Source organism: Anomaloglossus baeobatrachus, chromosome 4 (assembly GCF_048569485.1).
Source record: "Anomaloglossus baeobatrachus isolate aAnoBae1 chromosome 4, aAnoBae1.hap1, whole genome shotgun sequence".
In the NCBI taxonomy this organism is placed as follows: Eukaryota; Metazoa; Chordata; class Amphibia; order Anura; family Aromobatidae; genus Anomaloglossus; species Anomaloglossus baeobatrachus.
In genome coordinates, this window is record NC_134356.1 from 26875503 (window position 1) to 26899904 (window position 24402).

Consider the following 24402-nt stretch of genomic DNA (forward strand, 5'->3'; position numbering starts at 1 on the left):
TTTTTTTAGTCACAAATACTAGTTAAAGCAATAAATGGAGCATTTTTATTTTCTGCTAAATTCATGAACTGTGTGCAAAATTTTGAAAACTTTGGGGCAAAATAAATCCGTAAAAAAAAGACAAAATAAGAAAATTGGCTTCATGAAATCACAAATGATAAATCCGGCCCATAGTTTTCTTAGATGTTTGTTTGCACATTGTACCGTACTATCCGAATTATAAGACGCACTTTTTTCCCCCCAAAACCGGGGGAAGAATGGAGGTGTGTCTTATAATCCAGGTATAGTATAGGCGAAGTTCACACTTCTGTTGCTTTGCATCAGTCACAATCAGTCGCCTTGAGGAATTACGGTATCCTGCAAAATATTTTGCGGGAATCCTTTTTTTTCCCCCATAGAATTCTATTAGCGACGGATTGTGACTGATGGCACTGTGTTGCATCCGCCGCGTGACGGATCAGTCGTTTACTGACTGACCATCCGGCGGGAGCAACGTTTTTTTGTCTGCGGCTGATTGGTTTTTTTACTGTGAGCATGCGCACAGTAAAAAACCATGATGACTGTAAATTCAGTTCCAGCGGCCGAAACGATCAGCTGATCGCCCGGTGGCTGGCTATTGTGAACGATCAGCTAATCGCCCGGCGGCCGTAAAAAAAAACCCAGTAAAAAAGAAAAAACACAACTGATCTTTTTTGCAGCATCAGTTGTGCCACTATCTGCAACGCAACGCATCCGTTGCATCAGTTACACTACTGATTGTGACTGATGCAAAACAACGGAAGTGTGAACTTAGCCTTACCGGCACTGGTGTCACAGGGTTGGAGATACAGAGAGATCGGAGAGGGGGGTGTCACTGCAGCGGAGCAGCTCAGGAGGGTCAGTGGACAGTCAGCGAAACTGCGGACTCGTGGGGTGTTGCTGCTCCGTGCACCATTAATCTGCCAGCGGGCTGCTGGCTGTTTTGAGTTGTCAGTTGACGCAATGGAGTTCAAGAAAATGGACGCAGAGGCCAATCTGTGCAAGCGCTCGCTCTGCAGCCATTTTCTTGAATTCCATTGTGTGAACAGCCGAAGATTCCACGGAGCCTGCAGCCCACCAGCAGATCAATGGTGCCAGCTGCCGTGACACCCCATGAGCCCGCTGTATTGCCGACCCTCGTGCCACTGACCCTCCTGAGCCGGGACACCCCTTCCTCCGAGCCCACAGCATCACAGACCCTGCCTCCTGTGACCTGCCTGAGCTGCGCCACCACTGCCGCTCTCCCCTGGTGAGCTAATATAAGATGCACTAGAATTATAAGACTGATCCCAATTTTAACAGTAAAAATATTTTTTTCCTATTTTCCTGCTTCAAATTTGGGGTGCGTCTTATAAAACGAAAAATACGGTACAGAGAAATCATATCCCACTGTAGGTTACATTAGGTGAATATATTTCTTCCCTGAATCCGCCTCTCCCAGATGACTACTCCTGTAGTAATGAGACATTTTTATAAAATTGCCCCCAGTTCACACACAATAAAAACACCAGCAGTAATGTGCAATAATATACCATTTATTATCAGCAGTTTTAGCTGTAGTTATACAATCATTTGTCTTATCATTAGTCATTTTTATTTATTACAGTTAAAATATTTTCAGTTTTTGCCATATGGAAACCATTAACAAGAAGCTGATGTCAGATCCTTACATGCTTATGAGGATTCTTTATAACAGTATGACGATATACAGTAATTCTGGCCACCACTAGGGGGAGCTAAATGTTTAAAGATTTATGCAGCATTTTTTGGACTTAAGGGGTTTTTCACTTATAGAAAACTGGTTTCAATATGTTTGCCAGCCTGTAACATACAGTTAGTACTCGCCCTCCCGCTGTTCAGCACCAGTTCTCCACCGCAGCTTTGGTTTCTTCGTATCGGTTGCAGAGGTGACACCATGACTGCAACGCACATCGCTGCGACCTGACACTGGACCGGGGGAGGGGGGAGTACTGTCTACGTTTGTGATTTTACATGCTGGGAAACGATTGGGGATCACTTTTCTATAAGTGGAAAACTCCTTTAATGACAGCTGTATAAATCTTTACGTCGTGATCTCCCCTTCGTAATGGCTGTTACAGTCATATAGCTATCAGGGTACAGGCAGGAGCCGGCGGCGGTGACTCCGGGACTCATAGTACTCGGCTATGCTACTAGTGATTTCAATATTCAGAAAACGCCACCTTCATGTGCTCAATGTGCTGACTACACAGGATGAAAATAACAGGATCTGTCACCAGCAACTCATGTCATCATAACAGCAAATGGATCCAATTGTCAGAGTCAAGATAATCATTTACTAAATGGAAGCGGAAGCAGCGATCGGCTGATCATCAGGAGATCTCCCCTAAGAGGAATATATCATCTATATCGTCTAATAATTAACACCGGAGCTGAGCCTGTTGTACACAGGGGACATGTTGTCTCTTTTCCACAGTATCTGTCTTTAAAGGGAATCTGGCAGCAGGTTTTTGCTATTTAATATGATAGAAGCATGCTGTAGGGGCAGAAAGTCTAAAGGGTACTTTACACGCTGCGATCTCGCTAGCGAGATCGCAAGCGATCGTACCCGCCCCCGTCGGTTGTGCGACACGGGCATATCGCTGCCCGTGGCGCACAACCTTGCTTACCCCCGTGACACGCACTTACCTGCCCTGTGACGTCGCTCTGGCCGGCGAACCACCTCCTCTCTAAGGGGGCGGTTCGTGCGGCGTCACACGGCAGGCGTCCAATAGAAGCGGAGGGGCGGAGATGAGCGGGACGTAACATTCCGCCCATCTCCTTCCTTCCGCATTGCCGGTGGAGGCAGGTAGGGAGATGTTCGTCGCTCCTGCGGTGTCACACACAGCGATGTGTGGTGCCGCAGGAACGAGGAACAACATCGCTAATAAGCAGAAAACGATTTTTGGTTTTAGGACGACCTCTCCAAAACCAACGATTTTTGTCTCTTTTGCGACCGTTTAAGGTCGCTCATATGTGTCACACGCTGCGATGTCGCTAACGGCGCCGGATGTGCGCCACAAACACCGTGACCCCGACGATAATTCGTTAGCGATATCGCAGCGTGTAAAGCACCCTTAATTCCAGGGATGTGTCAATTGCTCAGTAGCTTGCTGTAATTTCAATCAGTGTTTTATCAGCAGGACATTATCACTAGAGGATTAGGTCTCATGTGGTGGCTAGTCCAGCTAGTCTGTGTAAACCTGACCCCAACACTGATTGGCAGATTGCTGACAATATACAGTGTACACAGGAAACTGCCAATCAGTGGTGTGGGCGGGGTTATACAGAGCTCAGCATTCCGAGTTCTGCTACATCTACAGCAGTGAAGACAGGGATTATATCAAAACTGCACAAGCAGTTCAGTAATTGACACATCCCTGGAATCAGACTCTTTGCCCCCACATTATGCTGCTCTCAGATTACATAACAAAAACCTGCTGACAGATTACATTTTACAGCAGCAAACCGTCAACAATCAAACTGGTAACTTGATAAATGTTCCTGTCAGTCACTAACAGCAGCATTTAGGCTCCAAGATCCAACTCAGGTGTTAGTTTGACTGCCCATTAGCCTTCCTGCAACATGATCATGAGGCATCGATGGGCTGCCATGACGGCTGAGGACCTATGTAAAGTCCACATACTGGTCAAGCTGATTTTCCTGTGATGTTCAGCCATAAGCCGTGATTTTTACACTACACAACATCAATGGAGCATTGCTCTATACAGAACAAGCAATCACAGGGTCAACGCCGTTAAAAAAGAAACCTAACATGTTAGCAAAAGAAAAAAAAACACAAACATTCAAATCCCCTCCTTTTCCTAAGTTAAATATAAAGAAATGTAAAGAATTCAAAAATTGAAAAAAACAAAAAACAAAATTGTATATATAAATCTGAAATTAATCAGCCCAATCTGCATTTGGATTTTTTTTCCCCATTTTCCTAACTTTATACGGTAAAATGAATGGTGTCAACAAAATCTGCAGCTATTCTCACAACACACAAGCTCTTATACGTCTATGGTGACGGAAAGATAAGAAAGTTATGGTGATTAGAAAATTGGGAGGAAAAAATGAAAATGCAAAACTCTAAATTGTCTGTGTCTTTAAACGGTTAAGTCTGAATAATCCTAAATTTGCATTATATAATAATTAGACGCTATTATTACATATGATCTGTTTTCTCTTTTTCTTATTGATTTTCACATTTAATTTTAATTTTTTATATTTTATCTTCTATACATGATGATGGGGGCGGCCATATTGTCTGAGCTGCTGCTATTTCCTGTTAATGTCACTCAAAGATTTGCTCCACAGCAGACACATGGATGGATGAGACCGTCGTCTGGAGAGGACTTGTGGGCATGCTCCGTGTCCTGTGCAGAGATCCCTGTGCGGGGAGGGGGGAGCTGTGTCCATCAGTTATTGTCAATGGTGGATCCTGCATCATCCTCCTCCAGCTTTATACCAGAGGTGTTACCTTACACTTCCTTCCTGTGTTGATAATGAGACTGCTGAGAAGTGATCTCTGTGGAAAATCTATTCTTAAGGTCAGTGGTCTCAGGAAACACAGGAAGATTTCAGGAGGCTCCGGAGGGAAATGTATTTTATGTCATAGAAAATCAGAAAAATGTTTACAATGAAAGTTACTTTACAAATAGGGAATTTTCTGATGTTACTTTCCTGTTATGTTCTAATCTTCACCCAGTTATCTACACAGTGATCATCAATATATACCATAAATACACATAATACAGCATGAAGGGGCTCGGAGAAGGCGGCAGTGAAGGTGTGTAAGTGTCTGATGGGGTCACACAGCTCATAAAAGGACAACTGCCCGGCCTCATAATCCAGACAGATCCTGACTCTATCACTGGAGATCTTGTCCGGTAACTGGATCTCTTCACTGTCATGTTTCACTGAATACTGATTATTATATCTACACAAAATCCAGGACTTGTTATTATTTCCAATCAGTGACTGACGTCCCCTCCTGTCCATACTGGGGTAACACATCCCCACCTTCCACCCCCCTGATCTACTGCTCTCCACATCCCAGTAATGTCGTCCTGAGGTAAATCCCCTCCTGCTCATCACCTGATAATCTTGGAATCTCTCTGCTGTTTCTGGACGATTCTGGTTCCTTCGTGTCAAGGTCGCAGTTTTCAGATCGTCTGATATATGGACATTATTAGCAGCTGTGTTTACATCCAGTAATATGTCTGCAGGATCCTCCACATAGATCCAGCTCCTTATACCTGATATTACCTCACATAATGTGTGTAATGTGTGTGAGATCACAGCCACATCCAGGTCATCTCCATCATGGAGCTGTTTATCATGTCCCCCTGTGTCCTCATCACCTCCCTCCTCCTCAGGATCACACAAGTCCCCGGTGTCTGGTTCCTGTAAGACGGTCAGTGGATCAGTCATGTTACACAGCTCCTCAATGTGCCTCATCTTCCTGGACAGCTCGTCCTTCTTTATCTCCAGCTGATGGATCAGAGCAGACAGTGGCCGTGACTCTTCCTTTTCCTGCCTGGAGATCTCACTCAGGACCTTCTTCTCCAGGTTGTCCACCCGTCTCCTGATGTCTGTACACAGGGCAGTGACTCTCTCGGCTTCTCCAGCTGCTTTCTCTTCAGCTTTTCTCCTCTGCTCCTCCAGACTCCAGACTCTTTCCACAGCTTTCACTCTCTTTGTGGTCAGTTTATGGAGAACAATTATCAGTTTCTTCTTCTTGTTCTCTGAGGCCTCATCCAGTGACTCCATTTTATGTCCTTTATGTTCTCCAATCAAACTGCAGGACACACAGATACAGACGGCATCCTGAGTACAATAATACTTTAAAGGTTCCTTATGGACAGAACATTTCCTTTTCTCCAGAGAAGTGCTGGGATCAGATAAGACGTGTTCTGGAGATTTGCTGTGAGTCCTCAGGTGTTTCTCACACAGAGAAGCCTCACAGTGTAGACAAGATCTAACAGCAGGTACAGGAGAGTCCACACAGTAAGTGCAGCAGATCCCGGTGATCTCCTCTTGTTCTTGCTGAGTAATCAGGAATCGTTCTGCGACATTATGAAGATTTATGTTCCTCATCAGCGCCGGCCGCTCCTGAAACTCTTCTCTGCATTCAGGACAGGAATAACCTCCAGACTCGTCCTGTGTATCCAGCACACGATCAATACAGACCCGGCAGAAGTTGTGTCCACATCTCAGCGTTACAGGATCCTTAAAAATAGATAAACAGATGGAGCAGAGCAGCTCGTCTCTCAGAATAGCAGACGCCATGGCTGACGGAAGAAGGAAGAAATGAAACTGAATGTGAATGTTACTCAATATTTAACAATGTTGTAGTTACACCCATTCACTTAAACCCTTCACCCCCAGATCAGCAGACACCGTGGCTCATAGTTGAGGGAAGGAGGAAACGAAACTGATAATACTTAGCGATGTTGTAGTTACACCTATTCACTTAAAGGGGTGGTTCACCCCTTTTCATTATGGGCCACATCGATATAATGTTGAGAAATAAGGTTTCTTTCAAATACCTTGTGTTGCCAATAGTGCCTGTGAGCAGCGCTATTGTGGTCCGCTTACCCCATCACGTGACCCCTGGGCTCCATGACCCCCAGCATCCGGTGTTGTCACGCCAACTGAGGCTGGCTGCAGTCTCCATGAGTGACTGGGCAGTGGGCGTCGTTGCACCGCTCCACACAGCCCAGCATGAAAGTCCATCTCCCTGCTCCCTCCTCTTTCACTCCAGAGCAAACAAGCCGGAGCGATGCTGGGCTGTGACGAGCAGGGAAACGCCACCCACAGCCCAGTGACTCACGGAGATAGGGGCCGGCCGCGGTGGTGTCATGTGAACAGGAAGTTGACATCACCAGATCCGAGGTCACGGAGCCCAGGGGTCACACGATGGAAAACAGCGGTCCGCAATAGTGCTGCTCACAGGCACTATTACCAACGGAACGTATTTGAGAGAAATATTGTTTCTCAATGTTATACGGATGTAGCAAAAAAATGGGTGAACCGCGTCTTTAACTCCTTAATAGGAATCTGCCACCAGTTGTTTAATACCCCTTGTGAGAGTAACGTGATGTAGGGGCAGAAACTCTGATTTCAGAGTTGTGTCACTTACTTCACTGGGTCCTGCATTTATTATTAAAAACTGTTTCCTCTGTTGCACAGCTACAAGTTTTCTGAATGCTGAGCTCTGTATAACCCCACCCAGGCCACTGATTGGCAGCATTCAGTCTACAATGTACATAAGCTGAAAGCTGCCAATCAGTGGTGGGTACAGAGAGAAAGAAGCAAGAAAAGCACAATACGGTGATACCATAACACAATTGTGAATAGATAAGGGATGTGTGCTCACCAGATTAAGTTGTATATCACAAGAACTTTAGAGTATATCGGCTGCCGATGGTCACACGAGAGATGATGGAGGAGAGTTGTAGGAAATATGCGTGACTTCTATCTCCGCTGCTGGAAGGTGAGACAAACGGGTGGGGAAAGAAACAACAAAAGCACTCCTTAGTATCTTCAGTAGGGACCTTCGCAGCTGCAATAGAAACAACACCACTTACTTTAATGGGTCCTGCATTTTTTATTGAAAACGTTTTTTCTGATGCACAGCTTCATTACCAGTTTTCTGAATGCTGAGCTCTGTATAACCCCACCCAGACCACTGATTGGCAGCATTCTGTCTACAATGTGGATAAGCAGAAAGCTTAAAATAGGAAATATGCATGACTTCCACCTGCGCAGCTGGAAGGTAAGAAACAGGTGGGAAAAGACTAAAACAAAAAGCACTCCTTGGTTTGTTCAGTAGTAAACTTCGCAGCTGCAATTGAAACAACACCACAGCTATGCAGCGCTGAGCTCCTTCAACATAGTCAGCATAAGTATGAGCTATAGCCGGCATAGGGAGGAGTGAAAAGTGAATATTTACAGGAGAAGGTTGTGGCTGCAGCTGAGATTACTACTACCTGTTACATCACTGCAGAATAGACATTTACCTTAACCCTTTCAATACTTGACGGATTGAAATACGGTAAAAAGGATGCAGGAGACACAAGATGATTCCTAAGATTTATTTCCTAAGCATCTCAAGGTATTCCAACCTCATTAATCAGGAAAAAAAACCACAAAGGCGCAGGCATCTCAAAAAAGTCCACATTTCAAAAGGCGCCAAGGTCGAGCACATGACATGTCAGAGATCAAAATATGCAAAAAAAATGGATTTAACAAAACGTTTTACAATTATGCTGAAATGTCATGTATATAGCCAATTTGGCATAAAATTATATATATAAATATAAGCTTTATTTTGTGGACATAAAAGTATCTCCGATAAAATGAGTGTTTGCCTGCGATGTGTATAGAGCTTGTAATCTTGTGGGGATGTGATACCTGAAGTGCTGTTAGTAAGAGGAGCTACAATGATGTTAGGATCGCAGGCTGATAACGAAGGACGGGTGGACAGTCAGAAGAAGAACACCAAAAGGAAGAGAGGTTGGTCAATTACAAAGTGGAAAAAGTGGTCCACGTCATACACACTCGCCGCCACTGAGGTCCTTGCACAGGCGCACTACAATACTTTGATCTGCCCTGAGCAGGGCAGATCAAAGTGCGCCTGCGCAGGACCTCAGTGCCGGCGAGTGTGTATGACGTGGAAGCGTCATGCACACAGGCTTCAGAAGACAGAGGAGCAAGATGGCCGAGAGAGGAGGCGCCACTCACCAGGCCAACCAGCACCGCAGCGACCGATTTAGATGAATATTATAAAGTGTTTTTTATGTTCTCACAACAGCCTGCGCTCTTATATACAGCATGTTAGAATGCTGTATACAAGAGCCCGGTGGTGGTGGCCGCAGCTTATAGGCCATAAAAATGGCGACAGGTTCCCTTTAAACTTTTGTAAAAAATAAACTGAAAATTGCGGCATGCAATATTATTCTTCCCCTTTACTTTCAGTGCAGCAAACTCACTCCAGAAGTTCATTGAGGATCTCTGAATGATCCAATGTTGTCCTAAATGACTGATGATGATAAATATAATCCACCTGTGTGTAATCAAGTCTCCGTATAAATGCCCCTGCTCTGTGATAGTCTCATGTTCTGTTTAAGGCGCAGATAGCATCATGAAGACCAAAGAACACAACAGGCAGGTCCGTGATACTGTTGTGGAGAAGTTTAAAGCCGGATTTGGTTGCAAAAAGATTTCCAAAACTTTAAACATCCCAAGAAGCACTGTGCAAGCGATCATATTGAAATGGAAGGAGTATCATACCACTGCAACTCTACCAAGACCCGGCCGTCCATCCAAACTTTCATCTGAAACAAGTAGAAGACTGATCAGAGATGCAGCCAAGAAGCCCATGATCGCTCTGGATGAACTGCAGAGATCTACAGCTGAGGTGGGAGAGTCTGTCCATAGGACAACAATCAGTTGTACACTGCACAAATCTGGCCTTTATGGAAGAGTGGCAAGAAGAAAGCCATTTCTCAAAGATATCCATAAAAAGTGTCATTTAAAGTTTGCCAAAAGCCACCTGGGAGACACACCAAACATTTGGAAGAAGGTCTCTGGTCAGCTGAAACCAAAATAGAACTTTTTGGACACAATACCAAACAATATGTTTGGCATAAAAGCAACACAGCTCATCACACCATCCCCACTGTCAAACATGGTGGTGGCAGCATCATGGTTTGGGTCTGCTTTGCTTTAGCAGGAACGTGGAAGATGGTTAAAATTGATGGGAAGATGGATGGAGACAAAAACAGGACCATATTTAAAGCAAACCTGTTTGAGTCTACAAAAGACCTGAGACTGGGACGGAGATTTGTCTTCCAACAAGACAATGATCCCAAACAAAGCAAAATCTACACTGGAATGGTTCATAAATAAATGTATCCAGGTGTTAAGGCCCCGTCACACACAGAGATACATCTTTGGCAGATCTGTGGTTGCAGTGAAATCATGGACATATTGTTCCATTTGTACACAGCCACAAACCTGGCACTGATTGTCCACAATTTCACTGCAACCACAGATCTGCCGCAGATTTATCTCTGTGTGTGACAGGGCCTTTAGAATGGCCAAGTCACAGTCCAGACCTGAACCCAATCGAGAATCTGTAGAAAGAGCTGAAAACTGATGTTCACAAACGCTCTCCATCCAACCTCACTCAGCTCCAGCTGTTTACAAGGGAAGAATGGGCGAGAATTTCAGTCTCTCGATGTGCAAAACTGAGACACATACCCAAAGCGTCTGCAGCTGTAATCGCAAAAAAGGTGGCGCTACAAAGTATTAACTTAAAGGGGCCGAATAATATTGCACGCCCCAATTTTCAGTTTTTTATTTTTTACAAAAAATGAGAAATAAGCAATATTCAACTTCATTATTGTGTCCCACTTGTTGTTGATTCTTCACCATAAAATTTAAATTTACCATTCTGTTTGAAGCCTGAAATGTGGGGAAAGGTTGAACAATTCAAGGGGGGGGTGAATACTTTTGTAAGGCACTGTACCTCATGTAATAGTTCAAACTGCTTTTTTTACTCAGGTGGCATCAATATTAGCTTCATAAATGGTCATTGCTAGACACAATTAAGCTTCAGAAAGGTCTAGTGCACAATCAGCTCAGCGTTCACCGCAGACACAGAACTGCTCGTGGTTCTGGGTGCATATTGCACCCGACAGGTTCACTTTAAATGAATGTGAACATCTCAAGCACTACATGGCTCAAGATGAAAATTGTGAGACTCTTCTGTGTCGCCCAGGGCTATGGGGTACTCCCGGCCCGTATATTTACGGGGATACTGTGTCACGGGAGAATACTGGCCGTTGCCCGGTTCCGTGACCTTGGGGACGCTTTATAATGGGGAGTATTTATAGGGGAGATTAAAGTCTTTTCTGTGACGCCACCTGCGGATTGCAGTTAGGATGGTGGAACCGCTGCTGCTGGGTTGGTTATCCCTAGGGCTGGTGGTAATGGCAGCTGTGGTGGTAGGCCCTCTACAGGTAGGGTCGGGCCCTGGGGAATAGATAGTGGAGACTTTTGCTGAAGAAGGGAGGCCACACTGTGGGGTGTAAGTTAACAGTTTTACTCACTCTGGACCCTTGGACGGCTGGTTCAGGTCCCTGTAGTTCGTTTGATGACTCAGTTGCTCTGTCCCCAGCACCCTCAGTGTGGTTGGGTCCCCGTAGCATGAAGTCTGAGTCCCAACTGTCTTTTGGCAGTCTCCTCGTACGTATGGTGGGCATTGTGGACCCTGTAAGGTTGGTCCGTGGTCCCGAACCCTGATCCGCTTGTTACTGCCGATACCCCCGGATCTGTGGGTCAGTGAAGGTCCCCTCATTGTGCAGGTATTTGCCAGGCTGCGTGAAGCTGGCGCCTGACCTAGGACCCTGTGCCCCATCGGTGCTCTGGTTCCAGTGGTACTTGGGTGTACCTATCCTGGCAACTACTCTCCTGTACCCTCGGGTCACCATTGCACGATCCAGCTTGAGGCACTTCCATTCACTTTCACTCTCCTGACTTGACTGACTGTTCCCTCCCACCAGGATGTCTAGTCCCCTGGACTGGCTCCACTCTCTAGGTGGCCATCCCTGTGGTGTCTGACTAGCCAATTACCCTTGGTGTGGAGTGGAAACTGGGATTTTGTGTGTGTGCAGATGTTACTGGCACTGGTGTTACAGGTCCCTGGGGGTAGGCCCTGCATCCAGGTGAGGATGCAGTACCTAGTAGTGCCCTGAGTAGTTCAGGGGCGCTACATTTCCTGCATAGGACTAAAAAAAAAATTGAAATCTGAATTCCCAAATGTTGAAATTGCATTCAGATAGTTCATGTGCTTGACGGTGACCAACTCTACTGGAGAACGTACTTTTTCAAAACTGAAACTTCTAAAAAATCTGCTTCGTAATCACCGTTTCCACTGGCTTCCCTCATGTGCATGGAAAGTGACATCCTGAAGACCATTGAATTCAAGCCAATAAGAAAAATTCTCTGAAAACAAAATCCATACTTCCATAGTGTACCATATAATGTGTGTGACTTACTGAGGATTGTGTTTTTCGAGCCTTGTGTATTGTTCAGGTGTTTATCATGTTGATCACTTCAATGTTTTTAATGTGCTCACACCAGTTTTGTTGACGTGCCAATAAAATAAATATATTTAATATTATCGCCATTTACTTTTTATTCCTGTAAGTGGTTGTCGTAGAGGTCCCAGCACAGTGGTTTGCCCAGGGGCCCAAAATGCTGTTAAAGGGAACCTGTCACTGGTTTTTTACCTATAAGATGCGGCCACCACCACCGGGCTCTTATATACAGCATGTTAGAATTCTGTATATAAGAGTCCAGGCCGCTGTGTACAACATAAACACTTTATAATACTCACCTAAACCGGTCGGTATGGTGGATGTGGCTCAAATGGGCATCTTAGTCCTCCGGTGGTGGCGCCTCCTCTTTCGGCCATCTTCATCCTCCTTCTGAATCCTGCATGAAGCGTCTACGTCATCCACACTCGCCGGTCCCGCGCATGCACACTACAATACTTTGATCTGCCCTGCTCAGGTCCTGAATGCCGGCGAGTCTGTATGACTTAGGACGCGTCATGCACCGCGGCTTCAGAAGATGGAGGACAAAGATGGCTGAAAGAGGAGGCGTCGGCACCGGAGGACGAAGACACCAATTTGACCCACATCCACAGCAGCGACCGGTTTAGGTGAGTATTATAAAGTAATTTTTATGTTCTACACAGCGGCCTGGGCTCTTATATACAGCATGTTAGAATGTTGTATATAAAAGCCCACTAGTGGTGGCTGCAGTTTATAGGCTAAAAAACTGGTGATAGGTTCCCCTTAAGATGGCCCTGGTCTGGAGACTTGTAACCAGTCTGTACATCACAACCCATTCTCAGATTGTAAGACATGGATGAATGAGGCCGGCCTCACAGAGGTCACCTCACACCTCTGCCGCTTCTCTCAGCTATATTATCTAAGGGGTTTAAATTCCGGTTGCTTCGCTATCTCCATTCTCGGCCTTTGCAGCAGAGTATCTGCTCTATTTTATAGATGACACCAACTGCTTAGGTGAAAGCACAACATCTCTGGAGAACATGTAGGGTGGCACGAGGTGGTAGGGGCGGGCGAGGGATTGACTCCAGACGCCCCCGAACACTATATGAAAACCGTGGCTCTGGCTGGGTGCGTGGACTTGTGTGGTGTAGGTCGTGCCTCTTAGCAGACCGCATGTCACCATTGCCTTTGTCAGGCCAGGACCAGACAGCAGTGTAGACTGACACCGAGATCACCAGTCCTTATTAAGCAAGTCTTTTACTGAACAGTTTCCACAGTTCTTTCGGCATTACATCACATGTGAGCAGGGGCTGGCTGGCAAATTTTGGCCGGGGGGGGTCAAGCACACAGCAGCAGCCCATGAGCAGCGGCCAATCCTTGTTGTATTTACCTCCGGCTGCTTCATGTAGGGAGTAGAGGTAACAAGTTGTTTGAAAAGATAAAGCCGAAGTAATGATGATATAGTTGTGGTCAAATGCCGACTAAATTCTCATCCACGTCTATCAGTGTCCTACTGAGAGAAGTGTCCGGGACTCTACTCAACACGTGACCATAACTGTGCAAAATGCATACATCTGATCACTACACTGGGAATACAGGGGGAATCCTGACAGTGTGCACAGCGCTCTATCACCATTCAGCAGTCACATAGGGACTACAGAAATCTGTCTAGAGCTCGGAAAACAGTGTTGGAAAAAAAATGTTGCCTGGAAATTACACGTTGTCCACAGAGTTGATTCATATATACTCGCCTCCATTATAAAACAGACAAAACAGTCCACCTAAAGAAGCCGCACATTGACTTTTTCTCTCTGTGTAAATGTCAGTGCAATGTACGGTCAGTGTGTTAGTATACTTACCTGCAGCAACCTTCTGTGTGTAGCACCACTCTGCTCCTTTTCTCACTGATGTCACCGCTCTGCAGACTCTCCTGGTTGCACTGAGATCTGCTCCTCTTCTCACTGAGGTCACCGCTCTGCAGACTCTCCTGGTTGCACTGAGATCTGCTCCTCTTCTCAGTGACGTCACCGCTCTGCAGACTCTCCTGGTTGCACTGAGATCTGCTCCTCTTCTCAGTGACGTCACCGCTCTGCAGACTCTCCTGGTTGCACTGAGATCTGCTCCTCTTCTCAGTGATGTCACCGCTCTGCAGACTCTCCTGGTTGCACTGAGATCTGCTGCTCTTCTCAGTGACGTCACCGCTCTGCAGACTCTCTGGGTCACGCTGCGCTCTGCGTGACCTAGCAGAGGCTTTTACAAAGTAAGTCTATGGAATAAGGTTCCATAGACTTACATTGTAAAAGATGTCCAGGTCACAGCATAGTGTGACCCAAGGAGTCTGACAAGCGGTAACATCACTCAGAAGAGGAGCAGAGCGGTGCTGGATACCGAAAAAGGCGCTTTGTGAATATAAGAAAACACTCGCACTGCAGAGCGCAAACATTTACACAGAATTTGGGGGGAAAGTTCATTGGACACATCTTCAAAGCAGAAAATAAGCGACAGTCTGTTATATCCTTTCTTTGTAGTAGACCTGATTACAGAAATATGGAAAAAGGATAATATGTGACTGGTATATGATGTATCAGAGACATATTATCCTGCACTGTATATACATCTGATGTCTGTGCACATAGTATATTACATACAGTATAGAGGACAATACAGACATCATTATACCATTCACATTTTACCCTGTATATAACATCAGCTGTTACATACAGTATACAGGATAATATGTGACTGGTGTAAGTACAGAATATCAGATATTATACCAGTTACATATTATCCTGTATATGACATCTGATGCCTGTACATAGTATATTACCAGGGCTGTGGAGTCGGAGTCGTGGAGTCGGAGTCGGAGCTCATTTTGGTGGAGTCGGAGTCGGTATAAAATGCACCGACTCCGACTCCTAAAATATATAATAAATTGGGGACAGGAGTGTAATGCAGAATGTGCTGAATATTTTACTAAATAATAACATTTAGTATAATGCTTATATTTAAGTGAAAAATTTATTGTAGTACAATGTGAACATCAGACATTTAATTGTTTTTATGATACAATAATCAAGATATTTGGATAGAACATAAAATATTTATTGGAATACAACTTTAGAACACAAAAAACTAATAAATTGTAAATATGTAAAATATATATATATATATATATACAGTGTATATACACACACAAGATATATATGTAATCTACTGTATATTACATAGTGTATTACATATTTACAATTTATTACAGTTTGTGTTCTAAAGTTGTATTCCAATAAATATATTTTATGTTCTATCCAAATATCTTGATTATTGTATCATAAAAATTATTAAATGTCTGATGTTCACATACACATATTCATGTACTACAATAAATTTTTCACCTAACTATAAGCAATATATGTAGGAGTCGGAGTCGGAGTCGGAGCCGGAGTCGGAGCCGGAGCCGGAGCCGGTGCAAGAGAATTTGAGGAGTCGGAGTCGGAGTCGAAGGTTTGGCTTACCGACTCCACAGCCCTGTATATTACATCCAGTATACGGGAGAATATGTGACCGGTGTATGATATACTGTGAGTACAGACAGTTATTGTAAGAGGCACATGTGAATGGCGCTTCAGAGCGTATGATCAACTACAGCTCCACATACATGGCGCTATTCTGAATATACAAAATAATAAACCAATAATGACCCTGAGAAGTGCGAAGTACAATGTCTCCTCTCTGATAACAGGACAGGAGAAAGGGTACTGTGCAGTGTATACACAGTGTGTCCACCCATATCCTGTCCACTGCCATTAACCTGAGAACAGCGGCAGCTATAGGCATAGAAGTGGTGTCTAGGTATAGTAAAGTAGCCATGCGCTACACAATGTAACCACCTATAGCGCCACCTGGTGGAAAACAACGGAGTTAGCATTTTTATCTCGAAAATGGAACAAGATAGAGAAAAAAAGTGAATTACAAAAATGTACATTTTCAATTCAATACGAATCGACACCTTGCATACAGAAATGCTATGATTAGAACGTGTAAAACTCACAAGGCTCCGGACGTGAAGCGATACCTCATGGAGACCTTCCTACAAGTCATTGGGTATGGTGGCTGTGTGGAGTGGCCTCCGCTCACCTGACCTGACCCCATTGGGTTTCTTTCTGTGAGGTCACATCAAACAGCAGGTGTATGCGACCCCTCCACCAACATTGCAGGGCCTACGACCACGTATCACAGATGCTTGTGCAAACGTGTCACCTACCATATTGCACAACGTGCAGCAAGATACAGTATGCTGTGCAGAGTCCAGATGTGCATTGCAGCTGATGGGGGCTACTTTGAGCATCAGTTAAATGAGCGCCATATGCGTGACCAGCATTCAATGTTTTGGGGGGGGTCATGGGTTTCATATCATAGCATTTCTGTATATAAGGTGTCGATTCGTATAGAATTGATGATGCCTGCAACTTTGTAATTCACTTTTTTCTCTATCTCGTTCCGTTTTCGAAATAAAAATGCTAACTCCATTGTTTTCCACCAGGTGGCGCTATAAGTGGTTTCATTGCGTAGCACATGGCTACTTTACTATACCTAGACACCACTTATATGCCTATAGCTGCCGCTGTTCTCAAGTTAATGGAGGTGGACAGGATATGGGTGGACACTCTATATACATACGCACACACAGCCAGGCCTCATATACATACATATATAATTATATATACACACACACACAGCCACGCCTCATGTGTGTGCACGAGCGCGCGCACACACACAGCCACGCCTCATGTGTGTGCACGAGCGCGCGCACACACAGCCACGCCTCATGTGTGTGCACGAGCGCGCGCACACACACAGCCACGCCTCATGTGTGTGCACGAGCGCGCGCACACACACAGCCACGCCTCATGTGTGTGCACGAGCACACACAGCCACGCCTCATGTGTGTGCACGAGCGCGCGCACACACAGCCACGCCTCATGTGTGTGCACGAGCGCGCGCACACACAGCCACGCCTCATGTGTGTGCACGAGCGCGCGCACACAGCCACGCCTCATGTGTGTGCACGAGCGCGCGCACACAGCCACGCCTCATGTGTGTGCACGAGCGCGCGCACACAGCCACGCCTCATGTGTGTGCACGAGCGCGCGCACACACACAGCCACGCCTCATGTGTGTGCACGAGCGCGCGCACACACACACACAGCCACGCCTCATGTGTGTGCACGAGCGCGCGCACACACAGCCACGCCTCATGTGTGTGCACGAGCGCGCGCACACACAGCCACGCCTCATGTGTGTGCACAAGCGCGCGCACACACAGCCACGCCTCATGTGTGTGCACAAGCGCGCGCACACACACAGCCACGCCTCATGTGTGTGCACAAGCGCGCGCACACACACACACGCCTCATGTGTGTGCACAAGCGCGCGCACACACACACACGCCTCATGTGTGTGCACAAGCGCGCGCACACACACACACACAGCCACGCCTCATGTGTGTGCACAAGCGCGCGCGCACACAGCCACGCCTCATGTGTGTGCACAAGCGCGCGCGCACACACAGCCACGCCTCATGTGTGTGCACAAGCGCGCGCGCACACAGCCACGCCTCATGTGTGTGCACAAGCGCGCGCGCACACACAGCCACGCCTCATGTGTGTGCACAAGCGCGCGCGCACACACAGCCACGCCTCATGTGTGTGCACAAGCGCGCGCGCACACACAGCCACGCCTCATGTGTGTGCACAAGCGCGCGCGCACACACAGCCACGCCTCATGTGTGTGCACAAGCGCGCGCGCACACACAGCCACGCCTCATGTGTGTGCACAAGCGCGCGCGCACACACAGCCACGCCTCATGTGTGTGCACAAGCGCGCGCGCACACACAGCCACGCCTCATGTGTGTGCACAAGCGCGCGCGCACACACAGCCACGCCTCATGTGTGTGCACAAGCGCGCGCGCACACACAGCCACGCCTCATGTGTGTGCACAAGCGCGCGCGCACACACAGCCACGCCTCATGTGTGTGCACAAGCGCGCGCGCACACACAGCCACGCCTCATGTGTGTGCACAAGCGCGCGCGCACACACAGCCACGCCTCATGTGTGTGCACAAGCGCGCGCGCACACACAGCCACGCCTCGTGTGTGTGCACAAGCGCGCGCGCGCACACACAGCCACGCCTCGTGTGTGTGCACAAGCGCGCGCGCGCACACACAGCCACGCCTCGTGTGTGTGCACAAGCGCGCGCGCACACACAGCCACGCCTCGTGTGTGTGCACAAGCGCGCGCGCGCACACACAGCCACGCCTCGTGTGTGCACAAGCGCGCGCGCGCACACAGCCACGCCTCGTGTGTGCACAAGCGCGCGCGCGCACACAGCCACGCCTCGTGTGTGTGCACAAGCGCGCGCACACACAGCCACGCCTCGTGTGTGTGCACAAGCGCGCGCACACACAGCCACGCCTCGTGTGTGTGCACAAGCGCGCGCACACAGCCACGCCTCGTGTGTGCACAAGCGCGCGCACACACAGCCACGCCTCGTGTGTGTGCACAAGCGCGCGCACACACAGCCACGCCTCGTGTGTGTGCACAAGCGCGCGCACACACAGCCACGCCTCGTGTGTGTGCACAAGCGCGCGCACACACAGCCACGCCTCGTGTGTGCACAAGCGCGCGCACACAGCCACGCCTCGTGTGTGTGCACAAGCGCGCGCACACAGCCACGCCTCGTGTGTGTGCACAAGCGCGCGCACACACAGCCACGCCTCGTGTGTGTGCACAAGCGCGCGCACACACAGCCACGCCTCGTGTGTGTGCACAAGCGCGCGCACACACAGCCACGCCTCGTGTGTGTGCACAAGCGCGCGCACACACAGCCACGCCTCGTGTGTGTGCACAAGCGCGCGCACACACAGCCACGCCTCGTGTGTGTGCACAAGCGCGCGCACACACAGCCACGCCTCGTGTGTGTGCACAAGCGCGCGCACACACAGCCACGCCTCGTGTGTGTGCACAAGCGCGCGCACACACAGCCACGCCTCGTGTGTGTGCACAAGCGCGCGCACACACAGCCACGCCTCGTGTGTGTGCACAAGCGCGCGCACACACAACCACGCCTCGTGTGTGTGCACAAGCGCGCGCACACACAACCACGCCTCGTGTGTGTGCACAAGCGCGCGCACACACAGCCACGCCTCGTGTGTGTGCACAAGCGCGCGCACACACAGCCACGCCTCGTGTGTGTGCACAAGCGCGCGCACACAGCCACGCCTCGTGTGTGTGCACAAGCGCGCGCGCACACAGCCACGCCTCATGTGTGTGCACAAGCGCGCGCGCACACAGCCACGCCTCATGTGTGTGCACAAGCGCGCGCGCACACAGCCACGCCTCATGTGTGTGCACAAGCGCGCGCGCACACAGCCACGCCTCATGTGTGTGCACAAGCGCGCGCGCACACAGCCACGCCTCATATGTGTGCACAAGCGCGCGCGCACACAGCCACGCCTCATATGTGTGCACAAGCGCACGCACACAGCCACGCCTCATATGTGTGCACAAGCGCGCGCACACAGCCACGCCTCATGTGTGCACAAGCGCGCGCACACAGCCACGCCTCATATGTGTGCACAAGCGCGCGCACACACAGCTACGCCTCATGTGTGCACAAGCGCGCGCACACACAGCCACGCCTCATGTGTGCACAAGCGCGCGCACACACAGCCACGCCTCATGTGTGCACAAGCGCGCGCACACACAGCCACGCCTCATGTGTGCACAAGTGCGCGCACACAGCCACGCCTCATATGTGTGCACAAGTGCGCGCACACAGCCACGCCTCATATGTGTGCACAAGTGCGCGCACACAGCCACGCCTCATATGTGTGCACAAGTGCGCGCACACAGCCACGCCTCATATGTGTGCACAAGTGCGCGCACACAGCCACGCCTCATATGTGTGCACAAGTGCGCGCACACAGCCACGCCTCATATGTGTGCACAAGTGCGCGCACACAGCCACGCCTCATATGTGTGCACAAGCGCAAACACACACACAGCCACGCCTCATGTGTGCACAAGCGCAAACACACACACAGCCACGCCTCATGTGTGCACAAGCGCAAACACACACACAGCCACGCCTCATGTGTGCACAAGCGCAAACACACACACAGCCACGCCTCATGTGTGCACAAGCGCAAACACACACACACACAGCCAGGCCTCATATGTGTGCACAAGCGCGCGCACACACAGCCACGCCTCATATGTGTGCACAAGCGCGCGCACACACAGCCACGCCTCATATGTGTGCACAAGCGCGCGCACACACAGCCACGCCTCATATGTGTGCACAAGCGCAAATACACACACAGCCACGCCTCATGTGTGCACAAGCGCAAACACACACACAGCCACGCCTCATGTGTGCACAAGCGCAAACACACACACAGCCAGGCCTCATATGCGTGTGCACACAAACACAGGCCTCATATGCGCGCGCGCACGCACACAAAACACAGGCCTCATATGCGCGCGCACACAGGCCATTTTTTTTTATATATATATATATACTGTACGTACATACATACATACATACATACACACACACACAGGCCTCATATATACGCGCGTGCGTACACACAGCCAGGTCACATACACAAGTAATACAACAAGGCACAAATACACAGACCCAGGTATGAATACTTACCCTCACACACGTGTCTGCACAAGCAATGGCGCCGGCCGCAGAGAGAGGAGAACAGGAAGTCAGCTCTTCGCAGTGAAGTTCCGGCAGATCAGCCCTGCATGACCCTGGCCCCGCCCCCAGGGCTGCTCCGGGAGTGGCAGAGTGCGGCTTCCGTAGAGCAGTGAGTGCAGCTGCCGCCTCCTGTGTCTGCAGACAGGAGCTTCAGGGCCGGAGCAGCCCATAACAGTATCCTCTCATAAAGCGCTGTAAAGCCGAACGAGCACAGACATCCCAGCACCTAAACCAGTAATGGTTTTCCTCATATAAAGCATGAATATTTGTTATAACGGCCGCCTCCCGCCTATACATACTATAAACACGTCTGGGCCTTCATCCACACTGTCTGAAAGAGAAACTGTCTCTGTTGCCCATAGCGACCAATCAGAGCTCAGCTTTAATGTTTTAAACCGCTCTGGTAAAATGAAACCTGCGCTGTGATTGGTTGCTATGGGCAGCAAAGAGATAGGAGAGGACACACAGGTGAAAAATATGTAAAAGACATACAGAATTGTAGCATGGAGGGCGGTCGGCCTATACACAGAACCTCCTATCACAAAGCAATGGAGGAGCAGCTAATAAAGCTTTACACGGATGAGAGCAGTGAGTCTGGAGAAGAAGCCGGGGCTTGTGGGAAATGTAGTTTATAGAGGTCACATGGCCACCAGTGAAGGACCGCCCACTTCACACTGAGCCCAGAAACATGTGGAGGAGACGGAGCCAGAGAAATGTAAGGAATGACGCAGTGAGGATCTGGAGATATGGCCGGGCTACTATAGAGAAGACAGAAATAGATTCAGGGGTAAACATTTTAATTTGCAAATCTTGAGGCGTTTACACTCACACACACATAATACAACTGCTCCAATATACAAGGAAATATCTGTGTATTACACATAGACTGATACATCTGCTGCTGAACCAAGCAGATATTACAGAGAGCGGTATAACTATCCGGGGTGCAGGAGTCACAGTCACCCCAGGATCCTGGGCCCCGCATCTAATCCGGACACTGGGAAAGCTGGGTCAGCCGAGAAATAGGTACAGTTATCACCCAGCTTTCCCAAAGCCAGATATGTTACTAACAAGTGCACGAAAGAGGGATAGTTCATACCCTTTACAAATATTACTATTAACCCCTTCAACCACATCCCCTTGGCGATTTTCCGTTTTTTCCTCCTTCCAAGAGCCATAACCTTTTTATTTTTATGTCAATATACCCATATGAGGGCTTGATTTTTTGCAGTTGTACTTTTGAATGACACCTTTCGTTTAACCATATATTGTACTGAAAAAAGAGAAAATATTAAAAGTGCAAATCCACAGTTATTTGCGGGGGGGGGGGGGGAGGGGGTAGTTAACATGTTTACTATATGGTCAACCGGATATGGCATTATGATTCCCCAGGTCGGTACGAGTTTGTAGGCACCAAACATGGATAGTTTCACTTTTATATAAGTGGTGAAAAAAATTCAGAATTTTGCCCAAAAAAATAATTGTGCTTTTGTTGCCATTTTCCGAGGCCTGTGGCGTTCTCATTTTTCAGGATCTGGGGCTCAGGGGCGGCTTCTTTTTTTGCGTCTTGAGGGGACATACTAAAAAGAATGATGAAAAGGAATAAATAAAAAGAATGAGGGTAATAACTTATTAGGTGTATATTATGTAGATGTATAAAAGGTTTCTTGGGCAAGTTAGACATGGAATGAACATAAAATATCTGTAAATAATAGGAGAATGAACGTATATGGCATATAACCAGGTGTATATTATGTTACCTGAGCATTATAGGTGTGGAATGATCATGAAATATATGTAAATAATAGGAGAATGAATGCATATGGCATATAACCAGGTGTATATTATGTTACCTGAGCATTATAGGTGTGGAATGATCATGAAATATATGTAAATAATAGGAGAATGAATGCATATGGCATATAACCAGGTGTATATTATGTTACCTGAGCATTATAGGTGTGGAATGATCATGAAATATATGTAGATAATAGGAGAATGAATGCATATGGCATATAACCAGGTGTATATTATGTTACCTGAGCATTATAGGTGTGGAATGATCATGAAATATATGTAGATAATAGGAGAATGAACCGGCTACGGAGGAGAGGGGGAGAGAAATCCCACCTTCTCCTCCTCCGTGCCAGCCCGCCCCTCCTGAGAGCCTGCCTGCCCCCTGCAGCTGTGGTCTGCTGGCACAGTCGGACCTCAGATGCAGGCACACTAGCATGATACTCGGCTCCTGCTGTGCTGCCAGCGCGAGCCGAGTGTCATGCGAGCATCCCAGTAGTGCCCCGTGTGGCTCCAGCCTCTCTCTCTCTCATACTCACACTCACTGACTCATTCACTCACACTCACCGATCACCGGCGCTGCGCTGCACGGCTGTCACATTGCTGGCGGCTTCTCCTGATTTGAAAATGCCAGCCGCCCATTATTCAATCTCGTATTCCCTGCTTTCCCCGCCCACCGGCGCCTATTATTGGTTGCAGTCAGACACGCCCCCACGCTGAGTGACAGCTGTCTCACTGCAACCAAATCACAGCCGCCGGTGTGTGGGTCTATATCTTGCAGTAAAATAAATAAATAATTAAAAAAAACCTGCATGCGGTCCCCACCAATTTTGATACCAGCCAGGGTAAAGCCACATGGCTGAAGGCTGGTATTCTCAGGATGGGGAGCTCCACGTTATGGGGAGCCCCCCAGCCTAACAATATCAGCCAGCTGCCGCCCGCAATTGCCACATCCATTAGATGCGACAGTCCCGGGACTCTACCTGGCTCATCCCGAATTACCCTGGTGCAGTGGCAATCGGGGTAATAAGAGGTTAATCATGGCAGGCGGCTATGAGATACTCCCAAAAATTAACCTGTAAGTGAAAGTAAATAAACACATACACCCAATAAAATACTTTATTTGGAATAAAGGACCAAAAAACACCCTCTTTCACCATTTTATTAAAATCCCCAAATACCCCTCCAGGTCCGACGTAATCCACAGAGGTCCCGCGACGCTTTCAGCTCTGCTACATGAAGCTGACAGGAGCAGCAGTAGAACACCGCCGCTCTTTATCAGCTCCACACAGCAACTGAGGGAGTCGCGCTGTCACCAGTGACGTCACTGAGGTAGTGCCGGGGTGTGTGCGGGGATGATGCGTACGGGAGTGCCAGGGTGTGTGTGGGGATGATGCGTGCGTGCGGGAGTGCCGGGGTGTGTGCGGGGATAATGTGTGCGGGAGTGCCGGGGTGTGTGCGGGGGTGATGCGTGCGGGAGTGCCAAGGTGTGTGCGGGGATGATGCGTGCGGGAGTGCCGGGGTGTGTGCGGGGATGATGCGTGCGGGAGTGCCGGGGTGTGTGCGGGGATGATGCGTGCGGGAGTGCCGGGGTGTGTGCGGGGATGATGCGTGCGGGGATGATGCGTGCGGGAGTGCCGGGGTGTGTGCGGGGATGATGCGTGCGGGAGTTCCGGGGTGTGTGCGGGGATGATGCGTGCGGGAGTGCCAAGGT

General features: G+C 48.4%; 1 protein-coding gene across 2 annotated transcripts; it reads right to left on the reverse strand.

The window, feature by feature from the left end:
- Positions 1-1532: 1532 nt before the first annotated feature.
- Positions 1533-21413, reverse strand: LOC142302877 (E3 ubiquitin/ISG15 ligase TRIM25-like). Of its 2 annotated transcripts, none has more exons than XM_075343983.1 (3): positions 20844-21413; positions 7421-7530; positions 1533-6332 (listed from the first exon to the last, which is right to left on the reverse strand). In XM_075343983.1, the coding sequence occupies exon 3, from the start codon at positions 6328-6330 to the stop codon at positions 4726-4728; it is 1605 nt and encodes a 534-aa protein (XP_075200098.1). In that variant the 5' UTR covers positions 6331-6332; positions 7421-7530; positions 20844-21413; the 3' UTR covers positions 1533-4725. The 2 variants fall into 2 exon arrangements, with proteins under 2 accessions (XP_075200098.1, XP_075200097.1); XM_075343982.1 differs by having other exon boundaries at positions 7421-7606.
- Between the last annotated feature and the right edge of the window lie 2989 nt (positions 21414-24402).

Coding starts and splice junctions, on each gene's coding strand:
- LOC142302877 (XM_075343983.1), bottom strand. CDS start 6,330: ATGGCGTCTGCTATTCTGAGAGACGAGCTGCTCTGCTCCATCTGTTTA.